The following is a 20,122-nucleotide window of genomic DNA, read 5'->3' on the forward strand; positions in this document are numbered from 1 at the left end:
TTCTAACTAGGCCGATTTTTCTTTAATAGAAGGTATGAAGAAAGAAAAATGGGTCTTGGGGACAAGGCTAGGTATTGGCATTAAAAACAACATAGAGACTGTATTACAATAGCGTAAACAATGAATAACAAAACATGTCAGTTATCGTCTGAGTGCATTTCAAGCATTCGTTCGATTTCATCCTCCCATTGCTGATCATCAGTCTTCTCCACCCCCTCCTCAGTGACCACGCCCAGATCCTCTAGCTCTCGAGCAATCTCTGCCTCCCACTCGTCTGCTGGGCCCACCCCCAGCTGCTCCAGCTCTGTCACCACACTCTCTCTGTCTAGAGGAGCATCATCAGAGGCCAACGCATCACTGGCGAACTCGTCCACTGGACTCTGTGAACGTGTGTGTGATAGAGGAAAAATACAATAAACCTAGGCCTACACATGAACATGTAATTACAGTTCTTAATCAAGTCTAACTCTGCATGTCGTACTGCCTCTGGTACCGTAGTATTACGACTTACTGTTATCTCTGCAGTCTCTCCTGTACCAGTAGTTGTGTTGGAGAGAGAGGGCTCCTCCCCAGCAGTAGTATGGTCTGTCTCCTCTTCATACGAAATTAATTTGAAAGCATAACAATACAGAAATTTCATAGAGAAGGGTTTTCTCACCTTGTACAGTTGTCGAGTGCTCACTGGTGGTCAGCGAGGCCAGCTGTGACGACTGTTTCACCAGAAACACTCGGTAGAAGTAATTGTGCCAAAACTTCTCCTCAGTGGTCCTATTAAGAAAAGAAAGGTAGCAATCTCTCAACTCTCAACTCTCAATACTTACTTCTTGGGTACCAGTTCAAATCGTAGCTTCTGCAATCTCGTGTCCTCTTTGAGTATGGACTGGGCGACCGGGAACGACTTCTTGAAGTCAAAATGGAACTGTACCCCCGGAGGAGGTTGTCTCAGCACATTCCTGCTGTCCTGTTGACAAGCAAACAACAAACTGATTGCTGAGTGATGCACGCACAATTACCATAGCAATGCATTAAGAAAGCAACAGAGGTATTTTAAGTGTTGTCATAATTATAATCTAGATACTGATTTTCTCACCGCTGACAACTCCATTATCTGTGCCTTCATCTTCTCCTCCTCGTTGTAGCCCACCCAGGGGGGGACGGCCGTGTCCTTGACTCGTTGTTTCTCCCTCTCAAACTTGCGATGTTCTTCTTGGAACTCACTGACCAGTGTCTGTAGTTCAAACACAAATCTGTAACCATCCGTACAGACTATCCCACATTAGGAGGAACTCACGTTCGATTGAACTACTGTCTTCAGCTTCTCAGTGATGGTGCTGGCATATCCACTCACGTTACTAACGTGAGTGGATATGTTAGACATCCAACCTGAAAAATGTTCAGTCAGTACTAGCTGCTAAGTAACACATCTATAGCTATATGTTTAGCTAGCATAGCTCCTATGGATCAAAGGTTTCTCATATCACTAGATCTAGTAGCTCTACCTCCTAGTCCAGCTCCCAGTGAGGACCCCCATGGTGAGGCACTGCTTGACTCTTTAGTCTCCTCTGTTGATTCACCGTGTTCTGTGCTCGTAACCTCTTCTGTGTCACTGCTCATGATCCTTGCCTTCTTCTAGTTCTCTAGCCAGTCACTATTATTTATACGATCCTCTATTCCTAAAGGAGCCCATTTATTGCCCACATGTTCTGATAAAAGCACATGTAGATCTACTTGAACCTGTTTAAAATATCATCTCACCAAGAATCTAGCCATGGCTGAGGGATCCACTGTTAAGGTTTATATCACTGATCTATAACAGGCAGTTATTGTATGCACACAGTGCAAAGTTGTCAATGTGGCAATATAATTAAATTCAATTATGTAGCCGTCACTAAAATTGCTTTACAGGTATCTCGAAATGACGAGAGCCAGGAGTCTGGATCAAAGAAACGTGAGTGATGATAAATCAATTTTAACTTGTTGCTAATATATAGCCCCTCCCCCCCCTCTAAAGGTTTCTCACTGCGAGAGTCCATGAGCGAGGTGAAGCGATTGGTGGAGGGCATGGCGGCCGTGGAGGGGGTGGGTGGGGAGAGGGTGGAGCTTATACACAAGCAATACCAGCTCCTCGTACGAGACTACAAGCGTCTGGAGAGGAGGGTTGCCGAGGGGCAGAAGAAACTTACTGAGGTTTAACAACGAGTGTACTAGTGTGTGCATAATGTCTGTGCATAATGTCTGTATAAACGTTAGCATAATTAGCTACTATTGTGTTTTTATGGAAAAAACAAACCTCTGAAATGGTGTATATAGTGAAAGGAATGCTTGGTTGGTTGTCGTTATGGTTACCCTCTCCCTCCCCCCAGGTGGTCCAGCACAAGGACATCATTCAGACCGAGCACACGAGAGTCAATCAGGCAAAGATCAAGTTGGAGAATCTCTGTAGAGAGTTGCAGAAGCATTCCAAGGCAGTCGCTGTGAGTCCATTGTAGTCACCGAAAGTATGTGTCCCCTGTGACATTGCCGTTTTTAGATTGCTTTTATTAATGGTTTGTGATTGCAGGAGGAGAGCCGTCAGCGACAGAGGGAAGAGGACGAAAAACGAAAGGAAGTGACGGGAAAGTTTCAGACAACCATCAATGAGATTACCAGCAAGATGCAAGAGCACCACCAGAGGAATGTGGAACTACAGACTGATAATATAGAGTGAGTGACATGTGCTCCTGGTGATATTAGTTGTACTGTTCAGTATAATATGATTGTGATTGATTTTCCTCTGCTCAGGTTGTCGAAGAAGCTTAACGAAATCACGGGAGATTACAGAGCTAGGGAAGAGGTAGGCCTCCACCCACACCCCTCACATACACACATACAACACTTATCATCCACCCGCCCCTTGCAGCACGTTGAGACGCTACTGAAAAAGAAAACTCTGGAGGTGCAGCTGAGTGAGGCGAGATTGGCCCAACAAACAGTGGCGTCTGCGCAAGAGAAGGAGAACAGTCTGGCTGAGAGGCAGTTCCTCATCGCTGAGACCCTGGACCAGCAGAAGAGGTTTGAGATACTCAGCAAGCAGGAGAGTGACCTTCGTGGCCAGCTGTCCCTCTATTCGGACAAGTTCGAGGAGTTTCAAGAGACACTCACTAAGAGCAATCAGGCATTCTCTTCGTTCAAGAGAGAAATGGACAAGGTGAGTGAAATGTAACTGTTGACATAAATTTAGTTCTAAGTAATCATCTATTTTTTTACCAATCCATAGCTAAGCATGTACCCTCCCCTTCTCAGATGAGCAAGACTATTTCCAGTCAGGAAAAGGAACTTTTCTTATGGAAATCACGATTTGACAAGTCCCAAAAATCACTCCACGAAATGACTCACGTTGTAAGTCTAATACACTAATACACTTTGCACTAACCTTTCACCTTTCACCTTTCACCTTTCTCTTCCCTCATAGAAACAAACCCACGAAGCCAATGAGAAGACACTAAAGGTCAAAACAGACAAACTAGAGAAACTGTGTCGAGCTCTTCAGACTGAGCGCAATGAACTTAGGTCGAAAATCAAACAGGTAATATGGACACTCTGATTCACCCTAGTGTATGTGAAACATGAGCCCCACACATCCCCATATTACTCCACCCACTAAACCCCTCTCTCCAAAGACACACACATACCCATATTACTCCACCCACTAAACCCCTCTCCACAGACACAAGACGATGCCGACAAGATACCCCCTGAACCACCCCAAGAGAAACAGCCTGAACTAACGGACAACACTGAGGAAACAACAGATTTACCCACAGAAGAGAAAAACACTAAAGACAGTTAGAAAATTATTACAGTTGTATATAAATTTGTACAAAGTTAACAAAAACACTGTTATTTATCTTTGGCTGAATGTTCTCGTAATAACTGCATTGGTCTGAGTGATGCGTTAGTTCCAAACTGATCGATTACTTCATAGTTCATTAGTAGAATTCGACCCCTCGTGACACGGTCAATAAACTTGAAGTAGGCCTCTCGAAGATGGTGGGCATCAAAGAACAACTGTGAATTGGGAATGTAAATGTTTGTTGTGGATGTTGTGACGAATATTTACCGAATGGAAAACTATTGCTGTTGAGATTGAGAACAGCACAGCGTCACCATAGTACCATGATTTGGCATAGCCCTTTTCGACAGCTTTGAAATACAGCACCTATTGTAGATATTAAATAAACGATTCAGTCAATAAATATGTGCAGTCATAATAATACCTCCAATGCTTTCCAGCCAGCGTACAAGGAAATGACAGGACTTCGTACAAACACCATTGATAGACCAGCAATAAGACCTGCATGTATTAGTGTGTGTTTATACAATCTACAAACACATCTTTATAATAATAATGTAACATGCACCAATTGTACTATCTGCTAGCGGACCATTGATAAGTTAGTGTCTTGCGTACCTGAAATAATCAGCCTGAGGTCTTGGGGAACTGCTAACACCTTCATCAGCCAGTTAGACAGCTGCACGCATAAATAGCCGAAGTTAAACAAAGCGTGCGACAGACCACATTCTGGACATTACCTTGAACCAAGTTGAAAAAGAAGCCAAAAAGAGCCCAAATTTAAGGCTTTGCTTCTTCAAGATCAACTCTTTGAGATTTGCTGCAAATGGAGGGAAAGGTGATTAAAGGTACGTAACACAATTGTTCTCACCTGTGCTTTTGACTAGCTTCCTCCAGTATGTGAGCAGAGAGAGTAGGAAACGAATCAGGTACCCACAGCTGAATCCCCACAGCCCAACCTGGGTAATAGTAACCATAACCAATGAACACTGACGAGCAATCAATCTTACCCAGAGTAAGTTTGCCGCCATTCCACTGAAAGGACTGCAGATACAAATGCATCATAAGATAGTGAAACCAACCATGGGTGTACTTACAGCTTCATAGGAGATGGTAGAGAGGGACGGAGAAGTCCACTGCAAATGAACATACATACTTCCCACTATGTTTGAGAATTTCAGCATTTGCTCACCTTATTACAGAGCCTACTGTATCTGTTGGAATGACCTTACTTGTACTGTATAGAAGTGTTGCAAATAATACCACATCTCTGAACACACATATCTCATACCAACCATTGTCTGTGCAAAAGTACAGCTGATGCCAGAGAAAATATCATCACCTGCAAGAATTAAGAGTATAACAACACGCTCAAGATTGGCCTTGTACAAGCACACCTCTCCGTATGGAACACCATTGATCTTCCCCTTAGCCTTGAGTACAGAGTACACAGCCTCCGCTGCCTGCAATGTGGGCCTTCCCCTTAATGCAACCTAACACTACTAGCAATACAAAACCTACCATTGTTGACATGTAGCCTAGAAGCAGTCTGCGTCTATGATAAGCAAACTACATAACCAACTGTGTAGATAGCTATTCCACTGACTAACCTGTTCTTTCTCTCTATGAAGATGGTGCAGAGAGAGGCCAAGAAGGCTGGAACAAATGCTGCTGTGTACTTATAAAACCCACCAAGAACATGCCTGTGAAAACACAAGTGATATAGTAACTGTGCAAATTGATGCAAATTCTATTGTTGATGATAAACTGTAAACGAGCTGCAGTTTGTCTGACTCCTGATTTTGACTCGCCTGTTGAGGCAGATGAATCCCACAAAGCCTCCGCCATTGGCCCCCAAGAAGAGAGAGGATCTGAGGATGTTTGGTAGCAGACTCATCAGCACCCATCTCAAGTCCCTCAGGCGTGTTATATTGGACAGCTGCAGGAGAAATACAAACTAAAAACAAGCACTTGTACGTCTATACAGCCACTTAAAGGCTGCACAATAATCATAGCAATAATTCCTTTAGTTGCAGAATATAATTCACATGCAGCTCCAACTAGTTTAGGTAGCTAGCTAGCTAACTCACCAAGTAGAGAGGTATGTAGACCTTGAGAGCTTCCAGGAAGACAAACATGAACATTTCACAGCAGCTGTACATGCATGAGGGATGCCAGGTGTGTCCCAGCTCATGGCAGCTCCCTCTAACATACAGCCATTGAGAGGGTCGAGAGAAAAGCACCATGGTCGCTAGTCTAGCAGCTGGGTGTAAAACAAAAGATAATGATTTTTGTGTGGTGTGTTGCATAGTTTCAGTGGGAGGGGCAGATTGATATGATAATGAATACCGTAATTAATTATCATAAATATAATTTTCACCAAAAAATGAGCATGTACACACACATATCCATCCTAGTAGTCACACACACACACACACACTTGTAACCCTATAGCTAATCGCTACTAGAAGACAATTTTTGAATAAATTGATTTGGTCTGATCGAAGAATTAGTTCCAAAATGGTCAACAGTTGGAAATTGAATATGCAGGAGTCTACTTCTTGTGACATCGATCATAAACTTCCAATAGGCTTCTCGAACGTGATGACCCTCAAAGAACACCTGAGAAGGTGTATAGGCATACAACTTAATAAGTGATTGCAAGTATTACAATGAACATGTTTTAGGGCGCATGGGTGCAAATATCGTCTTAAGGGTTTGAAATGTTCAGGTGGGTACTTACCGAATGAAAAACAACAGCTGTAGAGAATGCATAGAGCAGTGCATCGCCATAGTACCATGATTTGACATAACCCTTCTTTACTGCCATGAAGTAAACTATCTGTAACAAATGGATACAAGACAAGATGAACATAATGGAGAAAAGTGGCTATATACTTTTTACCTCCATTGCTTTCCAGCCAGCATACAGTGAAAGGGCAGAACTGCGCACAAATATCATTGATAGACCAGCAATAAGACCTATTAGTAAGCAACAGGGAAACTGTTTAAGTTATTACGTTCACTAGATTGGCCTACCGGAGATTATCATTCTTAAGTTCCGAGGGACAGCAAACAATATCATCAGCCAGTTAGACAGCTACATAAGAAGAATAAACGGACTGTTAAGTAATATTGGGGGGGGGGGGGGGGGGGGAGTCTAACATTTCTAGCGATGATCACGAGCTAATTATTTCACCTTAAACCAAGTGACAAATGAAGCCAAAAAGAGACCAAACTTGACACTGCGCTTGTTACCGAGCCAGTCCTTGATACTTGCTACACACAACGGTGACAATAAACAAACACACACACACACACACACGTACAGTTCGCTCACCAGTCTTGTTCTTGATCTTCTTCCAGTAAGAGAGCAAAGAGAGAAGTGACTGAACAAGGTAGCCACAGAAGAAGCCCCACGCACCACCCTGTAGGGGGTCATTACCTGGGTCAACCACAGAAGTCCTAGCTTACCACTACTTACTTACCCACACTAAATTGGTGACGATAGGGTTGCAACTGCGTGTGTGTGGGGGGGTATTAAAAATACATTTGCCAATAATTTAAAGATAATTTAAAGGACTTACATGTTTATTGGACATTCAACAGGGGGGCGGAAGAGACCACTGTATGTGTGCATTGCCAAGCGTATTGTAAAAGCGTTTTCACACATAAAGTGTGATATTCTGACCTCAGCAATGAGCCCACTCCATCCTGTGAAGAGCTCCTGTTTGTCCTGAGTGAGCAGAGGAGAGGGATGAGTTCCAATACTCACTCACTTATACAACGTACCCTTGTCTATGCAGGAGAACAGCTGAGGCCAGGGAGAAGATCAGTACCTGTATAATGAAGTATTGAACATACATCATGACCTCAAAGGCAAAAGAGGTTCAGGATAAAAAGAAGAATAAATAGTTGACACACACCTCTCCAAATGGGAGACTCTTGATCAATCCTTTTGACTTGAGTACAGAGTGCACTATCTCTATTGACTGAGGGGAGTTGATGGAATGAATGAGACTGAGTCAATAAAATGGTAGTACTCACCAGACAGGAGACGTAGCCAGCTAGTAGAGCACGTCTGTGTGGAGAATGGTAGGCATGTATTGTTGAGAATACACACAATCAAATCACTGACCTGCTTTTTCTCTCGACCATAATGGCACAGAGAGAGGCTAGGAATGCTGGGAGGAAAGCGGATGAGTAGAAGTAGAACCGACCAAATAGACGCCTGGAGCCAATGCACATTTAAATTTAAACACAGCTGCTTGTTGAGCAGTCTTAATAATCTATCACTACACAGAAGTACTTCACCTTACAGCACAGAGGAAGGCCACAAACCCTCCACCATTGATGGAGAGGAAGACAGCTGATCGGAGCACATTGGGCAGTAGACTCAATAGCACCCATCGCAGATCACCCAGGCGTCTCACATTGGAGAGCTGCATAGAAAAGTGGAGAAAATTCTAATACTTATCCCACCACCTCAACATTTTATTAGATTGTCTCCGATTTGTAGCTAGCTAAGGATTACGAGTAGAAGGGGTTATATATATATACAGTCAATGAACTCTTGATAACAGTAAACAATTCACACCTCATGCGCATGCAAGGTGGTCTCACCAAGTAGAGGGGAAGGTATATCTTGATTGCCCCTAGAAATACAAACAGGAGAATTTCACAGGAGCAGTAGATGCAAGAGGGATTCCAGGTGTGACCCACCTCATGGCAGCTGCCTGTCAGATAGAGCCATTGAGAGGGTCGAGAGACAGACATACCCATGATCACTATCTGTAGCTGTCGCTATCTGTTGTGCCTAACAGCCACTATTGGGTAAAGGATCAACAAAACAATAAACACAATAATTATTATTGTTGGGCGTAATGATATTCATACCATGCAAATTGTATCTTGCATGCTCCAGCTCACACATGTTAGTTCATTTCCCTGTGGACACTAGAAAAGTTAAGAGTTGTTTACTGGATCCGCAAGACAATGAAGCTGCTATCTATGTTCTTGCTCCTTCTGTTTGTGGGTCGCTCCCTCTCTCAAATTTTGTCTCCTGATGTCTGCAACGGGAGACAAGCCGAGTAAGTCTTTCTCTAGTCCCATCAACCTATTAAAACTTCCATGCTTGTGGTGAGATTGATGCTTGCTACTACTGTTTCTTGTGTCTGTCTGTGTGTTTCAGTATGACTTTTATGTGTATATTTTCTCCAGCCCCTCTCCTACATGTGTGAACAGTGTCTTCCAGTGCCAACGGTACTATCCCACTTCCTTCTATCCCAACAACATTACTGCCAGCCAGGAAGAGGCAACTAATGGCATTCAGTTCTACAACGCACTGGTCAGCCTACGATGTTCAGAACTCTCTGAGCTACTGGTGTGTCTGGCCTTATCTCCAGAGTGTACTGACAGTGGCCATCGAATGCCTTGTGTCGATTTGTGCAATGCAGTTGAAGGTGCCTGCCAAGATGACTTACAAATAACCGGTCTTAACAACAACGATGTAGGATGCTTACTCAATTGTGGCCGGTGCGTATTAGAAGCAATCCACACATTTTAGTGTTGACATTTTGTACAAGTTGTGACTCTTGTTTTTCCCACCACAGGTATCCCACCACTAATTGTGTTGGGCTGGATGATTCGTTAGTAACTGAAATTGTTGGCTACACTGTACCACCAACACCTCCACAGATTACTGATCCACTCACCACTCTCTCAATTAATCGTGGAAATTTTTCCGAATGTCCTGCTGAGAAGTTCTTTACCGATTCAGCAAAAAACTTTGCCCTCGGTTGGTTAGTATTTTGGTCTCTTGTTTGTTTTCTCTCCACCACTCTCACCTTGGCAACCTTCCTTATTGACACTTCGCGATTTCCGTACCCATGGAGACCTGTTGTCTATCTTGCACTCTGCTTTAATCTCCACTCTCTCACACACTTCCTGTCAATGATAATCGGACGCAACACTGTCACTTGCCCTGGAGGGGAGTTTGTACAAACCTCTATCACCTGGACCTGGGGCCACACTCCATGCATTCTTGTGTTTGGACTCCTTTATTTCACGATGATGGCAGCGTTCCTCTGGTGGCTTATCCTCTCCTTCAGCTGGTTCCTTGCGTCTGCCGTCTCTTGGAGTAGCGAAGCTGTAGCCCATTTGGCTCCATTCTACCACGTAATAGCCTGGGTACTGCCACTACTATTGACTATAGTGCTAGTGGCTACAAGGGTCGTGGGTGCGGACGAACTCACTGGAATTTGCTTTATCGTAAGAGACGCTAGTAACATGTCCTTCCTGGCTCTATTGCTGGGCGTGATTGTCCCTCTCGTGGTTTGCCTACTAACTGGAAGTGTGTTCTTGACTATCGGGTTTATTAGTATCCTAAAGATACGGACTGTAATGAAAAGTAAGGGCAAGTCTGCTGAGAGTTCCATTCTAGAAAAACTGGTCGTGAGAATTGGAGTATTTGTTGTCGTTTTCATCCTTCCTGCCTGTATTGTGATTGGCTGTTTTGTGTACGAGCTTGTTTCACAACCTTACTGGACTCCCATAGACGAGACATGTACTGACTGTGTGAGAGCAAACCCTGCCGTGTTTATGGTCCGATTTTTGATGTTCCTAATGACCGGAATTCTCACCGGAGTGTGGATATGGTCGAAAAAAACTGTCAGCTCATGGAAAATGTGTCCTCAGAAATTCATAGCTTGTTGCAAGATGCCCCAAGACGAAGAAACACCAAATGCAATAAATGCCTATACGAACGAAGGCAACGTCTATTGTGGTGGGGATATGTCTGGTGTGGATACATACCTAGGGGAAGAAATCGACAAACTATAAACTAAAGAATCAACTAGCAATCACTGCACAATTTAACTTATTTTCCCACTACATGTCCATTGCAATAACTGTGTACTATAACTATGCTCTAATGTCAACCACAGTCTTCTTTGTAGTACAGCTTGGGTTAACATCAAAGCAACCAAATTCTTTGAAGTTAGTTGAAGTAACATAAACAGAGATACCACAATCATGTAACTATGATAACAGTTTTTTAAACAAGTTGACATCATTAATTTCTTTTGTGTCTCTTCCTTGCAAGTTCAGTGACCTCTCCAAACACATCCTGTCCACTTCTAGCCAGCTGCTCTCTGAGGTAATTCAGGCCAGCCAGGTTCACACCAAACAATTCCTGGAGGAGTAGACACAAAATATGATTAAAGGAATACATTACCAGTTTACGTACAGAAAGTGATAACATTAAAATATAGGTACTGTACCTGCTATCAATAACTTAAATTCCTGTTACACATAGGTAACTCTGCACCAGGATGTAAGGTAAGCTTTGATGTAGTCATGTTGAGAGTGGTCAATTGTGAGTCATGTATAAAAATTACCTACCAATTAGGCTAATTACATGTATGTAATTACAGTCTGTACAGACCACAAAGCCACCAAGATGGTGATGTAATTATGTGCAACATACACGTACCTTGTGTTGCAGGACTGCAGAATGAGTGTGTTTTTGCAACTCTGTCATTAGGGGTTGGAGGTCACGAGTGCTGACCAGCTGGTTGTGATGTACCCTCATGACAAACAGGAGACAGCGACAAGTCAACTCCACCTCCCATCGGCCCTGTGGATACAGTCAATGGTAATACACGCACACCTACTAGGCCAGGGGGGGTCTTTATGTAGTCAAGGGTGATACACACACACCTACTAGCTAGGCCAGGGGGGGTCTTTATGTAGTCAAGGGTAATACACACACACCTACTAGGCCAGGGGGGTTTTTATGCAGTCAAGGGTAATACACGCACACCTACTAGGCCAGGGGGTGTTTTTATGCAGTCAAGGGTAATACACACACACCTACTAGGCCTAGGCCAGGGGGGGTCTTTATGTAGTCAAGGGTAATACACACACACCTACTAGGCCTAGGCCAGGGGGGGTCTTTATGTAGTCAAGGGTAATACACACACACCTACGTATACTAGGCCTAGGCCAGGGGGGGTCTTTATGCAGTCAAGGGTAATACACACACACCTACGTATACTAGGCCTAGGCCAGGGGGGGTCTTTATGTAGTCAAGGGCAATACACACACACCTACGTATACTAGGCCTAGGCCAGGGGGGGTCTTTATGTAGTCAAGGGTAATACACACACACCTACTAGGCCTAGGCCAGGGGGGGTCTTTATGTAGTCAAGGGCAATACACACCCTATAGGCTAGGGGGTGGGGGTTTTTATGCAGTCTCACTCACTTGTAGCCAGAGGGTGCACAGTTGTAGTAGGAGGACTGCTTGGTGGAAGGGTAGGACAAGCAAGCTCTCTTCCAGCTCACTGTGAGGGATCAACAACTGCTACTCAATACATATAAACACACACAGATTATGCTCACCTTGATCGAATGCTTTTGAGGGTGTTAAGTGCGTAGCGCTCAGCCTGTGAAAAGAACAACAATACTATCGTATTGGCAATGATTCACTCACCTTAATGTTACCCATGGCTACCAGGATGGGGTGGGCAGATGGTAGAGGGGGCTGCATGAGGGGTTTAAGTAATACTTGTAATTGACAGAGTCAGGCAATTAAAGGTCACCTGCTTTGAGCCCCCCTCACTGAGTTTCCGATGTTCCTCCCAGGTGGCTCTATCCTCTTGCCAGATAGACAATGCCTCCATCAGTCTGTCTGCCTGTATGTGTGCGTGTGTGAGTGGAAGAAATTATAGACAATGCCTCCATCAGACTGTCTGTCTGTATGTGTGTGTGTGTGAGTGGAGGGGATTATAGACAATGGTAATTTTCTATGACATAATCTAATTGACTGTTTGTAAACTGTAATTGCAGGATAGTTACTTAGCAATTTACTATAATAGGTAGGGTGAAAACATCAGTCACTTATAGCAGACTCACTGAGCTGAGGGTGTCCTTTGATCTTGTTGATGGCAGCACAGCCTCCTCATCTTTCTCTCCAGGCACCTGCAAAGGGGTGATTGATTACCAGCAAACGAGAAGGGGCATCCCCACTCTCACCACTCTCTCCAGCCCATCCCCTCCTGCCAGCTGATCCAGAACCTTCTCACGCTCCTACCAAAAAATAAGCTCTTACATGACGGACGATGTATATTCCGCAATTCAACTCACAATTTCTCGCTGCTCAGACAGTACGAGTGGCTCGTGTGTGCGCTCCCACACCCTCATCGAGTGGTCATGTGATCCGGACACCTGGAACGGACATTCCACTGAGTGCTTGAGTGTTTGTGTGCATATAGAGTATACGTACCACTAATCCACCATTGCTGCTCACTGCCAGACACCAGACCTCAGCACAGTGGCCCTGGAGTGGTAGAGAAAAGCAGACAGACATCATAATATTATACTAAAATTCTGTAGCTATTGCTATGCTTATCAATTCAATAGTCAACTTTTAGGGAAGACAGAAGAAGCAATTACCTCGAGAGTTTGTATATGCTCAAAGTTGTCGGCGTCCCATCTCTTCACCAGACCATCCTTTCCAGCGGAGATCATCTGATGAGTCCCAGGGACAAACGAGATGGACGAGACACTTTGATCATGAGCAAACAGAGACTTGTGGCAATCTCCAAAATCCAAACCCCAGATACGAATGTTTTTGTCAGCAGAACAGCTGGCCAGTAAAGTATTGTCCTGTGGGAAGAGGTCAACACTACCAGTTCTCACACCACTAATTATAATTATCTGACTGTTAATTTTTACTACATTCAAAGTCGGATTATAGTCAGAGGAGGTCTGACATGCGTGCACGAATCACTACAAGTTCAGTGCATTGTGTGATTCGTGCACGCATGTCGGACCTCCTCTGGGTTATAGTTAAGGACTCACCGAGGATATGTCCATGGAGAGAACTGGAAGCTTGTGTCCATACATGGAGAGGAAAAACTGCACGTACCAAACAACAGTCAATATACTGATCAATTGGATACAAATAGGAGGTAATAAAGATGAAACGACTGGATAATTGCTAGTAACCAAGGAACCAGGTAACTAGCTACTACAGGTGTCACACCAGTCACTTCACCTTGAGAGAGTCAGTAAAGAAGAGCTTGATCGTTGAGTCGAGGAGGGCCACTGCCAAGAGACGGCCATCGGGGGAGAAAAGCACACTCAGCACATCTTCAGACATCTTTAGTGTTCGCACATGAGATAGTGACAATCTGTACAAAATAGAGAGTGGCTCTTGGTTCACAAGAGGACTTCCTCAATGCGAATGCAACAGTTTATACAATGCATAAACACGAGCACACACATTATTTGCATTTTTTGCATTTTGGGTTTTGCTTTACTTTTGGTTGTCTAGCTCAAAATCCCAGAATTTGACAGTCTGGTCAGCTGACCCAGTAACCACTCCCCTCTTGTCAGGGGAGAGGACGAGAGACCACACTGCACCAGAGTGGGCAGTCTGTAGGTCCACCAGGAGCGATGCAGAGGACAGGTCAAATACCTGTACTGAACCACCCTACAGGGATACAATGGAGAGAATTATCACTTAATTCTAAAAATGCAATCTAATAATCAACATCTGACGAAAACAAAGACGCTGTTTAAATAGCCACGACCACATAATTAGAGATTTTGAATACTGACCTTAGTGCCCAGAACGACTTGTCGGTCACCAGGTACAAAGGTTGAACAGAGGGCATAGCCGGAGGTCAGAGTGGAAATGCAACGCAGTGTGTCAGCGTTCCAGACTTTGACTGCCTCAGCAGACCCAGTGAGAATCTTTGAATCATCTGAACTGAAACAGACGGTCCTGCAGATACAGTAAAATGCGATATACCCTGTCGTTAATGTACCACTGTGATCACAGCCCACCTAACGTCGCTACGGTGACCCGGAGATGTGATGGAGTGCTTGAGTGTAAGTTGTGAGTCTGTGAGTGTGTGAAGCTCTAAACTATTGTCCTGTAGAACCAGCAGCACCTGTATGTGGAGTGCACATACGTTTATTCTTGGCAACTCAAACGGAGATGTTGACATACCAATAACTCTCCATGCCAACAGAGGATATCAAACGATCTGCAAACAAAGAAATTAATTTCTAAAGGCTTCTAAAGGCAGTAGCACAGCTTTGTAACTGCTATGACCTTGCTAGCTAAAGGACCTACCTTGCTTTTGACTTGCACTTCATTTGGCAGACCAGCTTCAACATGTCCGTTTTCTGTTTGCATTTGGGGTGTCAACATATTGCCTACTAATGACAGTCAAATACCAAACCTTTGCAATTTGTTTTTCTTTCTTTAGAGCTTTCTTTGCCTTCTTCTTGTCCTTCTTTTCAATCTCTTCAGGTGTCAAAACTAGAAACACCTCCAAAGTGGAGTCAGCCCTCTAAAAATGAAAGAATGACAGAGAAAGTGGGCCATTCATCCAGAGGTGGAAATCAATTCTTACCAGCGACACAAAATGTCTGCCCTCCCTATCGGCTTTGATTTTGAGTGCTCTATCTTGACCGGAGCTGGTCACCTGACCGTCCTCGCTAATAATCAGGGGTACCTGCAAAAGGAGTGGGTAACTCGATATACTTGATGCATAATGATACATGTTGTATCACTACCATAGCAACCATATATTGCACTGTGTGTAAATGCAGTGGATGTACCAATAACTCATTTGGTCCGTTTTATAGGCTACTTCCTTTGCACTACATGTACATGTTGTGGAAAGAATTTACTATGGAATTCAGCAAAACTCACTCTCTCTTTTTTTTTTCTTTTTATAGGGAAAAAGGAAAAACTTTACCAGTTTGACGTCATTGGGCAACAAGTTAGTTATTGCAGGCGCCCTCGTGCAACATGCCAAATATTGCACTGAATGACATAATGCCCGAGGGCCCGCAGCTCCAGTGCAATATGGCATGTTGCACTCGTGCTGGGCAATAACTAATACACTAACATCTCTTAGAGATACCTTATCCTCCTGACTGGATGGCTGTAATTTGAACTTTGACAGTCTGTTTGAGCCAATAACGAGCATCTCCCTGCACACCTCCAGACACCAGACCTCCGCACGGTGCATGGGAATGGTCTGGAAACAGTGCCGAGTGTCCAAGTCCCAGACCTTCACCAGTCCATCCTTTGAGCTGAGCAGTGTGGTAAGAGTGGTGAGGGAGAGACTACTACGTAATAGTTACTTAGTACATGCATGGGCATGAGATATAAATTTATGTGTTCTAGTGTCCTGAAGTCCCACTTCAGTGTGTTTAGCAGGGAATTATAAGTCATCATTCCCAGGGAATCATTATCCCACTGTCAACATCGATCACTGTCAACATCGATCACTGTCAACATCGATCACTGTCAACATCGATCACTGTCAACATCCCACTTTTCATTAGCTATACATGTACTACGTGTTCAGCAGGGAATTGAAAGTCATAATTCCCAGGGATTGAGTGTGAATTATGACTTATAAATCTCTGCTAAACACATCTATGGTTATACTCAGTATCTCTATGGGCACACGTGAACTATACCTTGTGATGAGGACATTGCACTCTGGTAGGATACGACAGTCAGTCACAGGTCCTTTGTGGCCCTTCAGTCTGCAAAGATGTAAAAAACATTAATTGGTAGAAATCGATCAGTTATCTCACAGTTAATATTATTGCAGTTCTGGATACTTCGTATTGTCACTACACTCAAGTATACCACTTCATTCCCCCCCCCCCCCCCCGTTCCCCTTTTCTAACTCTCACCGATACAGTCCACACTCGGCAATGAGGTCCCACATTATGACAGTGGTGTCCTTTGATCCGGACACAACCCTAGTTCCATCACTGGTGAAGGCCAGGCAACTCACAGCAGACTTGTGGCCACTGGATGCATGGGTATGGCATATAAAAAATGTGACGATTTCACACTACAGTGCCTACAAACTATTCAGCATACAGCAAGTCAGTGTGCCCACATTGCCTTAGGTGAGGACATATTAACCCTATTAAAGCTGTGCTGCTACTAACCTGAGCGTGAGTAACAGTCTGGCTTCAGAGAGATCCCACACACGGACAGAACCGTTTTCACAGCCTCCCACCAGCCGAGAGGAGTCTGAACTCAGTCCAACCACACACACCTCACTGTCACATTGCAGGGTGTTCACCTGCCACATAATTATGGTACCCATTGAGTTTCATTCATACATGCATAAAAGTGGCATAAAAGTGCATAGATCTAGCTACCTTGTTGGAGGTTTTGGGGTCCCAAATCACAACGCTATCCAGACAAGGAGAGATGACCAGAGGTCTATCACCTCCAGCTACGAGTAGAGCGTTGCTGGAGCGCCCAGTCACGAGCCCAAAGGTGCTGAGACACTGGTAAGAAAGGTACTGTTTCGTGAGAGGCATGTTTGTCCTGCTTGTGTACCACGTGGAGTTGGTAATGATGGTCTATTCTAGATGTGGATTGTAGAGACTGAGTGAAAGACAGCCCCAGAGAAGATGTGTATCCTCTGTTTGTACTACTCTCCAGATGAAGGAGACTATCTACTGATAGCTGCAGACAACAGAGATGAGGTTTTTGAGCGCCCCACAGCTCAAGCTGACTTCTGGAGGGACCACAGTACAGTGCTAGCAGGTAATTAAATGTTAACGTCATATCATCCCTTCACTTATTTCACCGCATACCCACTGTAGGTCGTGATTTGCAGGTTCCAAATGGAGGGACTTGGTTTGGAGTCACTGTTGATGGCCGATTCTCAGTCCTCACCAACTTCCGACAGGATCCCAAGGATATTAACCCAAACGCTGAGTCCAGAGGTATTAACAGGAATAAGGTATTAACAGGAATAAAGATACCATTTGTTTTTAGGTCATTTGGTTTCTGATTATCTCACTGGGAAGACGTCTCCATTGGACTACTGCAAACAGATTGATGGTCAAAAATTCAACGGTTTCTCTCTAATCACTGCTGATCTATGGTAATGGGTTCCATTAATTATTTGGTTTCTTTTAATTCTGAAGGCTAAACTAATTTGTTGCAGTGGTAAGGGTGGTGTGGCGTACAGGTCCAATTATGACCCCAGTGGATCCAGATTGTTGGGCCCTGGTGTGTATGGACTCAGCAATTCCACTCTGGACTCACCATGGCATAAAGTGAAGCGAGGGAAAGAAACGTTCGCAGATATTGTCAAATCTCCCGACTCTAATCTCACTGACAGACTATTGAAGCTGCTCTCTGATGATACAAGGTGTGTTCAATACACGAGTATCTTTAATATTCATGCAACGAAAGTGTTAACATGTTAGTTTCTTTTTGTTATATTTTATCATGGCAGTTGCTGGCCTGATCCTGCTATTCCCAGCGCTGGCATCCCTGAGGAATTTGGTAGAAATGCTTCAGCCATTTTTGTGAACCCCTGTGCTGTCCCAAAAGGAACGTATGGTACAAGGTAGGAAAACTAAATGAGCATAGCCAGGAGCACACGACTCTCTCAATGATAAACTTTTATTTTGCAGGACTCAAACTATATTGACAGTCACTCGTGGAGGACTTGTGTCATACACAGAGAGGACATTTTCTATAGAAACTTCTCAATGGAACACAATTTCACATACGTTTCAGCTCTGTTTACAATGATTTACTCTCTGAAAGCTAACCAGTTTGAACACATAAAAATGTCTACTGTGTGTTCAATAATAATTCAAGTCCACACCAGCTCCACAGACACTCTTGTCCCCAGCATACTGTTTAATGGCGGGTTTATTCCACCCTCCAAATGACCGGAAGTCGCTGAAGGATGGATTGTTGTCATAGTGAGCGTACCACAGCTGATGACCGCTTCCTCCTGTATAACCACTCCCCATTATCTCGCTCCACTGGGACTCACTAGCGTACACTCCAGTCGTCTTTTTACTCTGTGTGTGTGACAGATTCTGATAGCCATGAACACGAGTTAAAATTTTGAATAATTGAACACACACAATACACTGTCAATCCTATGTACAACCTAACCTACTGGTTGTACTAATAAGGTTATGCTCACCGTTGCTGCAGACAGTAATTCCGCAAAGAACTTCTGGTTGGCTGATGCACTCCCTAGCCAGTATTCAGATCCCTACATAGACACAGAAGGGCCAATCAGAACTATATTAAATCATAGCTTTCTTTTTAATGCTTACCTCAATATCCAGCCATATCTGACCATAGGATGAATTACGCAGGGCATTTACTATGGACACAATCAGTACACATAATGAGTAAATTAATGAGGGTGTAATTATCGTCTATACTTATGATACACTGTATGCAATGTGACATACGTACCCATTTCGTCCACTTGTACAGTAGCTGACTTGCTACACTTTGGGCAAGGGAACAGGTAGACATCTGCATACTTAATGCCAGCATTGCGAGCATTTGCAAGTGTTGTCACTGCGTCAGGGTCTGGACTCCCTAAGCTTCTGTACGCCCTCACAATGATAAACTCATACCCATCATTCTTCAAGCATTCTAGATCACTAGTAGAGACAGAACTAGAGACATCTACGCCTTTAGTACACTCTCCTAGTCCTGCTGCAACACACAGCACTGCAATCGCTAGACTGTACGATGCCATCTTGAAGTTCATTTAAGCTGAAAGCCCAAAAAGGTCAAAACACACAACACTCTAAAGTGGGAGGATCTGTACTGCACATGCGCAAACAAGGCTCACCATGATGGTTAAGGTTGGTTTAGATGGTTGGTTTAGAATTTAAAAAAAAACCTGTTTGTTTCTCAATTGACAACACTTTTGAAAATTTAAACTGAATGCAGGGAGACATAGTATAGCACCTGGCAATATTAAAAGAGGAGCTAGGTTACTAGGTACGATGACTGCCTGCAGTATGGCAATGATTCTAACAGCACTACTACTAGCTAGTATGTTCGTGAGTAGTGGTAAATCTCAAAACTCAAAGGAAAAGGTTTTGATTCTGTCCAGACGGTTTCAGCAGGCTCTCTTTATTGCAGAGAATTCACAGACAGTTTACAACATGCGTGAGGTTTTCTTTCCTAGCTCAAATTATCGCTATTGGCAACCTGACAACATTGAGATCATTGACATTGAAATTTGCCTCAAAATTGTGCAAACAGAATGGTGCCAGGAAAGGGAGTGCACCAATCGCACTCAATGCTCAGTGTATTGATGGACAAACTCTTATTTTCTGAATCTCATTGATATTCGTCAGTTGTACAATTTTGAACTACTGACAGCGGGGTCCCTTTTTAGTATGATTGCACGAGGTCACCACGATAGGCTACTACAGGTGACATTGAATCTAA

The 20,122-nt window shown here is 43.8% G+C and overlaps 8 protein-coding genes across 9 annotated transcripts; 3 read left to right on the forward strand and 5 right to left on the reverse strand.

The window, feature by feature from the left end:
- Positions 1–33: 33 nt before the first annotated feature.
- LOC135349898 (synapse-associated protein 1-like) lies at positions 34–1,640 on the reverse strand. The gene is made up of 7 exons (XM_064548549.1): positions 1,500–1,640; positions 1,292–1,383; positions 1,091–1,228; positions 822–961; positions 659–768; positions 512–594; positions 34–380 (listed from the first exon to the last, which is right to left on the reverse strand). The coding sequence occupies exons 1-7, from the start codon at positions 1,612–1,614 to the stop codon at positions 138–140; spliced, it is 921 nt and encodes a 306-aa protein (XP_064404619.1). The 5' UTR covers positions 1,615–1,640; the 3' UTR covers positions 34–137.
- Positions 1,641–1,685: 45 nt separating this feature from the next.
- On the forward strand, positions 1,686–3,945 carry LOC135349896 (alpha-taxilin-like). Its single transcript, XM_064548546.1, has 10 exons — positions 1,686–1,792; positions 1,906–1,948; positions 2,012–2,187; positions 2,364–2,474; positions 2,561–2,703; positions 2,782–2,833; positions 2,900–3,187; positions 3,283–3,378; positions 3,452–3,565; positions 3,707–3,945. The coding sequence occupies exons 1-10, from the start codon at positions 1,769–1,771 to the stop codon at positions 3,827–3,829; spliced, it is 1,170 nt and encodes a 389-aa protein (XP_064404616.1). The 5' UTR covers positions 1,686–1,768; the 3' UTR covers positions 3,830–3,945.
- Positions 3,821–6,141, reverse strand: LOC135349890 (transmembrane protein 135-like). Its single transcript, XM_064548537.1, has 15 exons — positions 5,923–6,141; positions 5,644–5,771; positions 5,443–5,535; positions 5,354–5,387; positions 5,230–5,295; positions 5,128–5,174; positions 5,025–5,069; positions 4,930–4,968; positions 4,843–4,876; positions 4,704–4,791; positions 4,573–4,652; positions 4,451–4,511; positions 4,257–4,333; positions 4,100–4,198; positions 3,821–4,047 (listed from the first exon to the last, which is right to left on the reverse strand). The coding sequence occupies exons 1-15, from the start codon at positions 6,139–6,141 to the stop codon at positions 3,880–3,882; spliced, it is 1,278 nt and encodes a 425-aa protein (XP_064404607.1). The 3' UTR covers positions 3,821–3,879.
- A 45-nt stretch (positions 6,142–6,186) lies between these two features.
- LOC135349894 (transmembrane protein 135-like) lies at positions 6,187–8,666 on the reverse strand. The gene is made up of 15 exons (XM_064548543.1): positions 8,456–8,666; positions 8,147–8,274; positions 7,971–8,063; positions 7,880–7,913; positions 7,759–7,824; positions 7,625–7,671; positions 7,524–7,568; positions 7,420–7,458; positions 7,321–7,351; positions 7,173–7,260; positions 7,032–7,111; positions 6,872–6,932; positions 6,738–6,814; positions 6,576–6,674; positions 6,187–6,454 (listed from the first exon to the last, which is right to left on the reverse strand). The coding sequence occupies exons 1-15, from the start codon at positions 8,612–8,614 to the stop codon at positions 6,287–6,289; spliced, it is 1,215 nt and encodes a 404-aa protein (XP_064404613.1). The 5' UTR covers positions 8,615–8,666; the 3' UTR covers positions 6,187–6,286.
- Positions 8,667–8,774: 108 nt separating this feature from the next.
- Positions 8,775–17,208, reverse strand: LOC135349886 (WD repeat-containing protein 3-like). 2 transcript variants are annotated; one of them, XM_064548529.1, is made up of 25 exons: positions 17,044–17,208; positions 16,828–16,964; positions 16,564–16,683; positions 16,342–16,410; positions 15,777–15,948; positions 15,261–15,362; positions 15,087–15,197; positions 14,978–15,030; positions 14,852–14,888; positions 14,686–14,792; positions 14,458–14,623; positions 14,157–14,329; positions 13,892–14,027; positions 13,696–13,752; positions 13,288–13,500; positions 13,118–13,171; positions 12,979–13,059; positions 12,868–12,921; positions 12,748–12,813; positions 12,435–12,527; positions 12,326–12,376; positions 12,235–12,278; positions 12,098–12,176; positions 11,325–11,468; positions 8,775–11,024 (listed from the first exon to the last, which is right to left on the reverse strand). In XM_064548529.1, the coding sequence occupies exons 1-25, from the start codon at positions 17,206–17,208 to the stop codon at positions 10,905–10,907; spliced, it is 2,604 nt and encodes an 867-aa protein (XP_064404599.1). In that variant the 3' UTR covers positions 8,775–10,904. The 2 variants fall into 2 exon arrangements, 1 of the variants encoding a protein (XP_064404599.1); XR_010399029.1 differs by lacking the exons at positions 8,775–11,024; positions 11,325–11,468; positions 12,098–12,176 and having other exon boundaries at positions 12,435–12,588.
- Positions 8,785–10,770, forward strand: LOC135349889 (frizzled-9-like). The gene is made up of 3 exons (XM_064548536.1): positions 8,785–8,922; positions 9,053–9,367; positions 9,445–10,770. The coding sequence occupies exons 1-3, from the start codon at positions 8,828–8,830 to the stop codon at positions 10,670–10,672; spliced, it is 1,638 nt and encodes a 545-aa protein (XP_064404606.1). The 5' UTR covers positions 8,785–8,827; the 3' UTR covers positions 10,673–10,770.
- Positions 17,209–17,287: 79 nt separating the features above from the next.
- On the forward strand, positions 17,288–18,519 carry LOC135349899 (transport and Golgi organization protein 2 homolog). Its single transcript, XM_064548550.1, has 6 exons — positions 17,288–17,437; positions 17,497–17,619; positions 17,672–17,780; positions 17,844–18,050; positions 18,138–18,251; positions 18,319–18,519. Exons 1-6 carry the CDS (start codon positions 17,302–17,304, stop codon positions 18,437–18,439), a joined length of 810 nt encoding a protein of 269 aa, XP_064404620.1. The 5' UTR covers positions 17,288–17,301; the 3' UTR covers positions 18,440–18,519.
- Positions 18,377–19,483, reverse strand: LOC135349900 (probable GH family 25 lysozyme 2). Its single transcript, XM_064548551.1, has 4 exons — positions 19,127–19,483; positions 18,982–19,031; positions 18,846–18,917; positions 18,377–18,717 (listed from the first exon to the last, which is right to left on the reverse strand). The coding sequence occupies exons 1-4, from the start codon at positions 19,428–19,430 to the stop codon at positions 18,493–18,495; spliced, it is 651 nt and encodes a 216-aa protein (XP_064404621.1). The 5' UTR covers positions 19,431–19,483; the 3' UTR covers positions 18,377–18,492.
- Between the last annotated feature and the right edge of the window lie 639 nt (positions 19,484–20,122).

Source organism: Halichondria panicea, chromosome 16 (assembly GCF_963675165.1).
Source record: "Halichondria panicea chromosome 16, odHalPani1.1, whole genome shotgun sequence".
Lineage (NCBI taxonomy): Eukaryota > Metazoa > Porifera > Demospongiae > Suberitida > Halichondriidae > Halichondria > Halichondria panicea.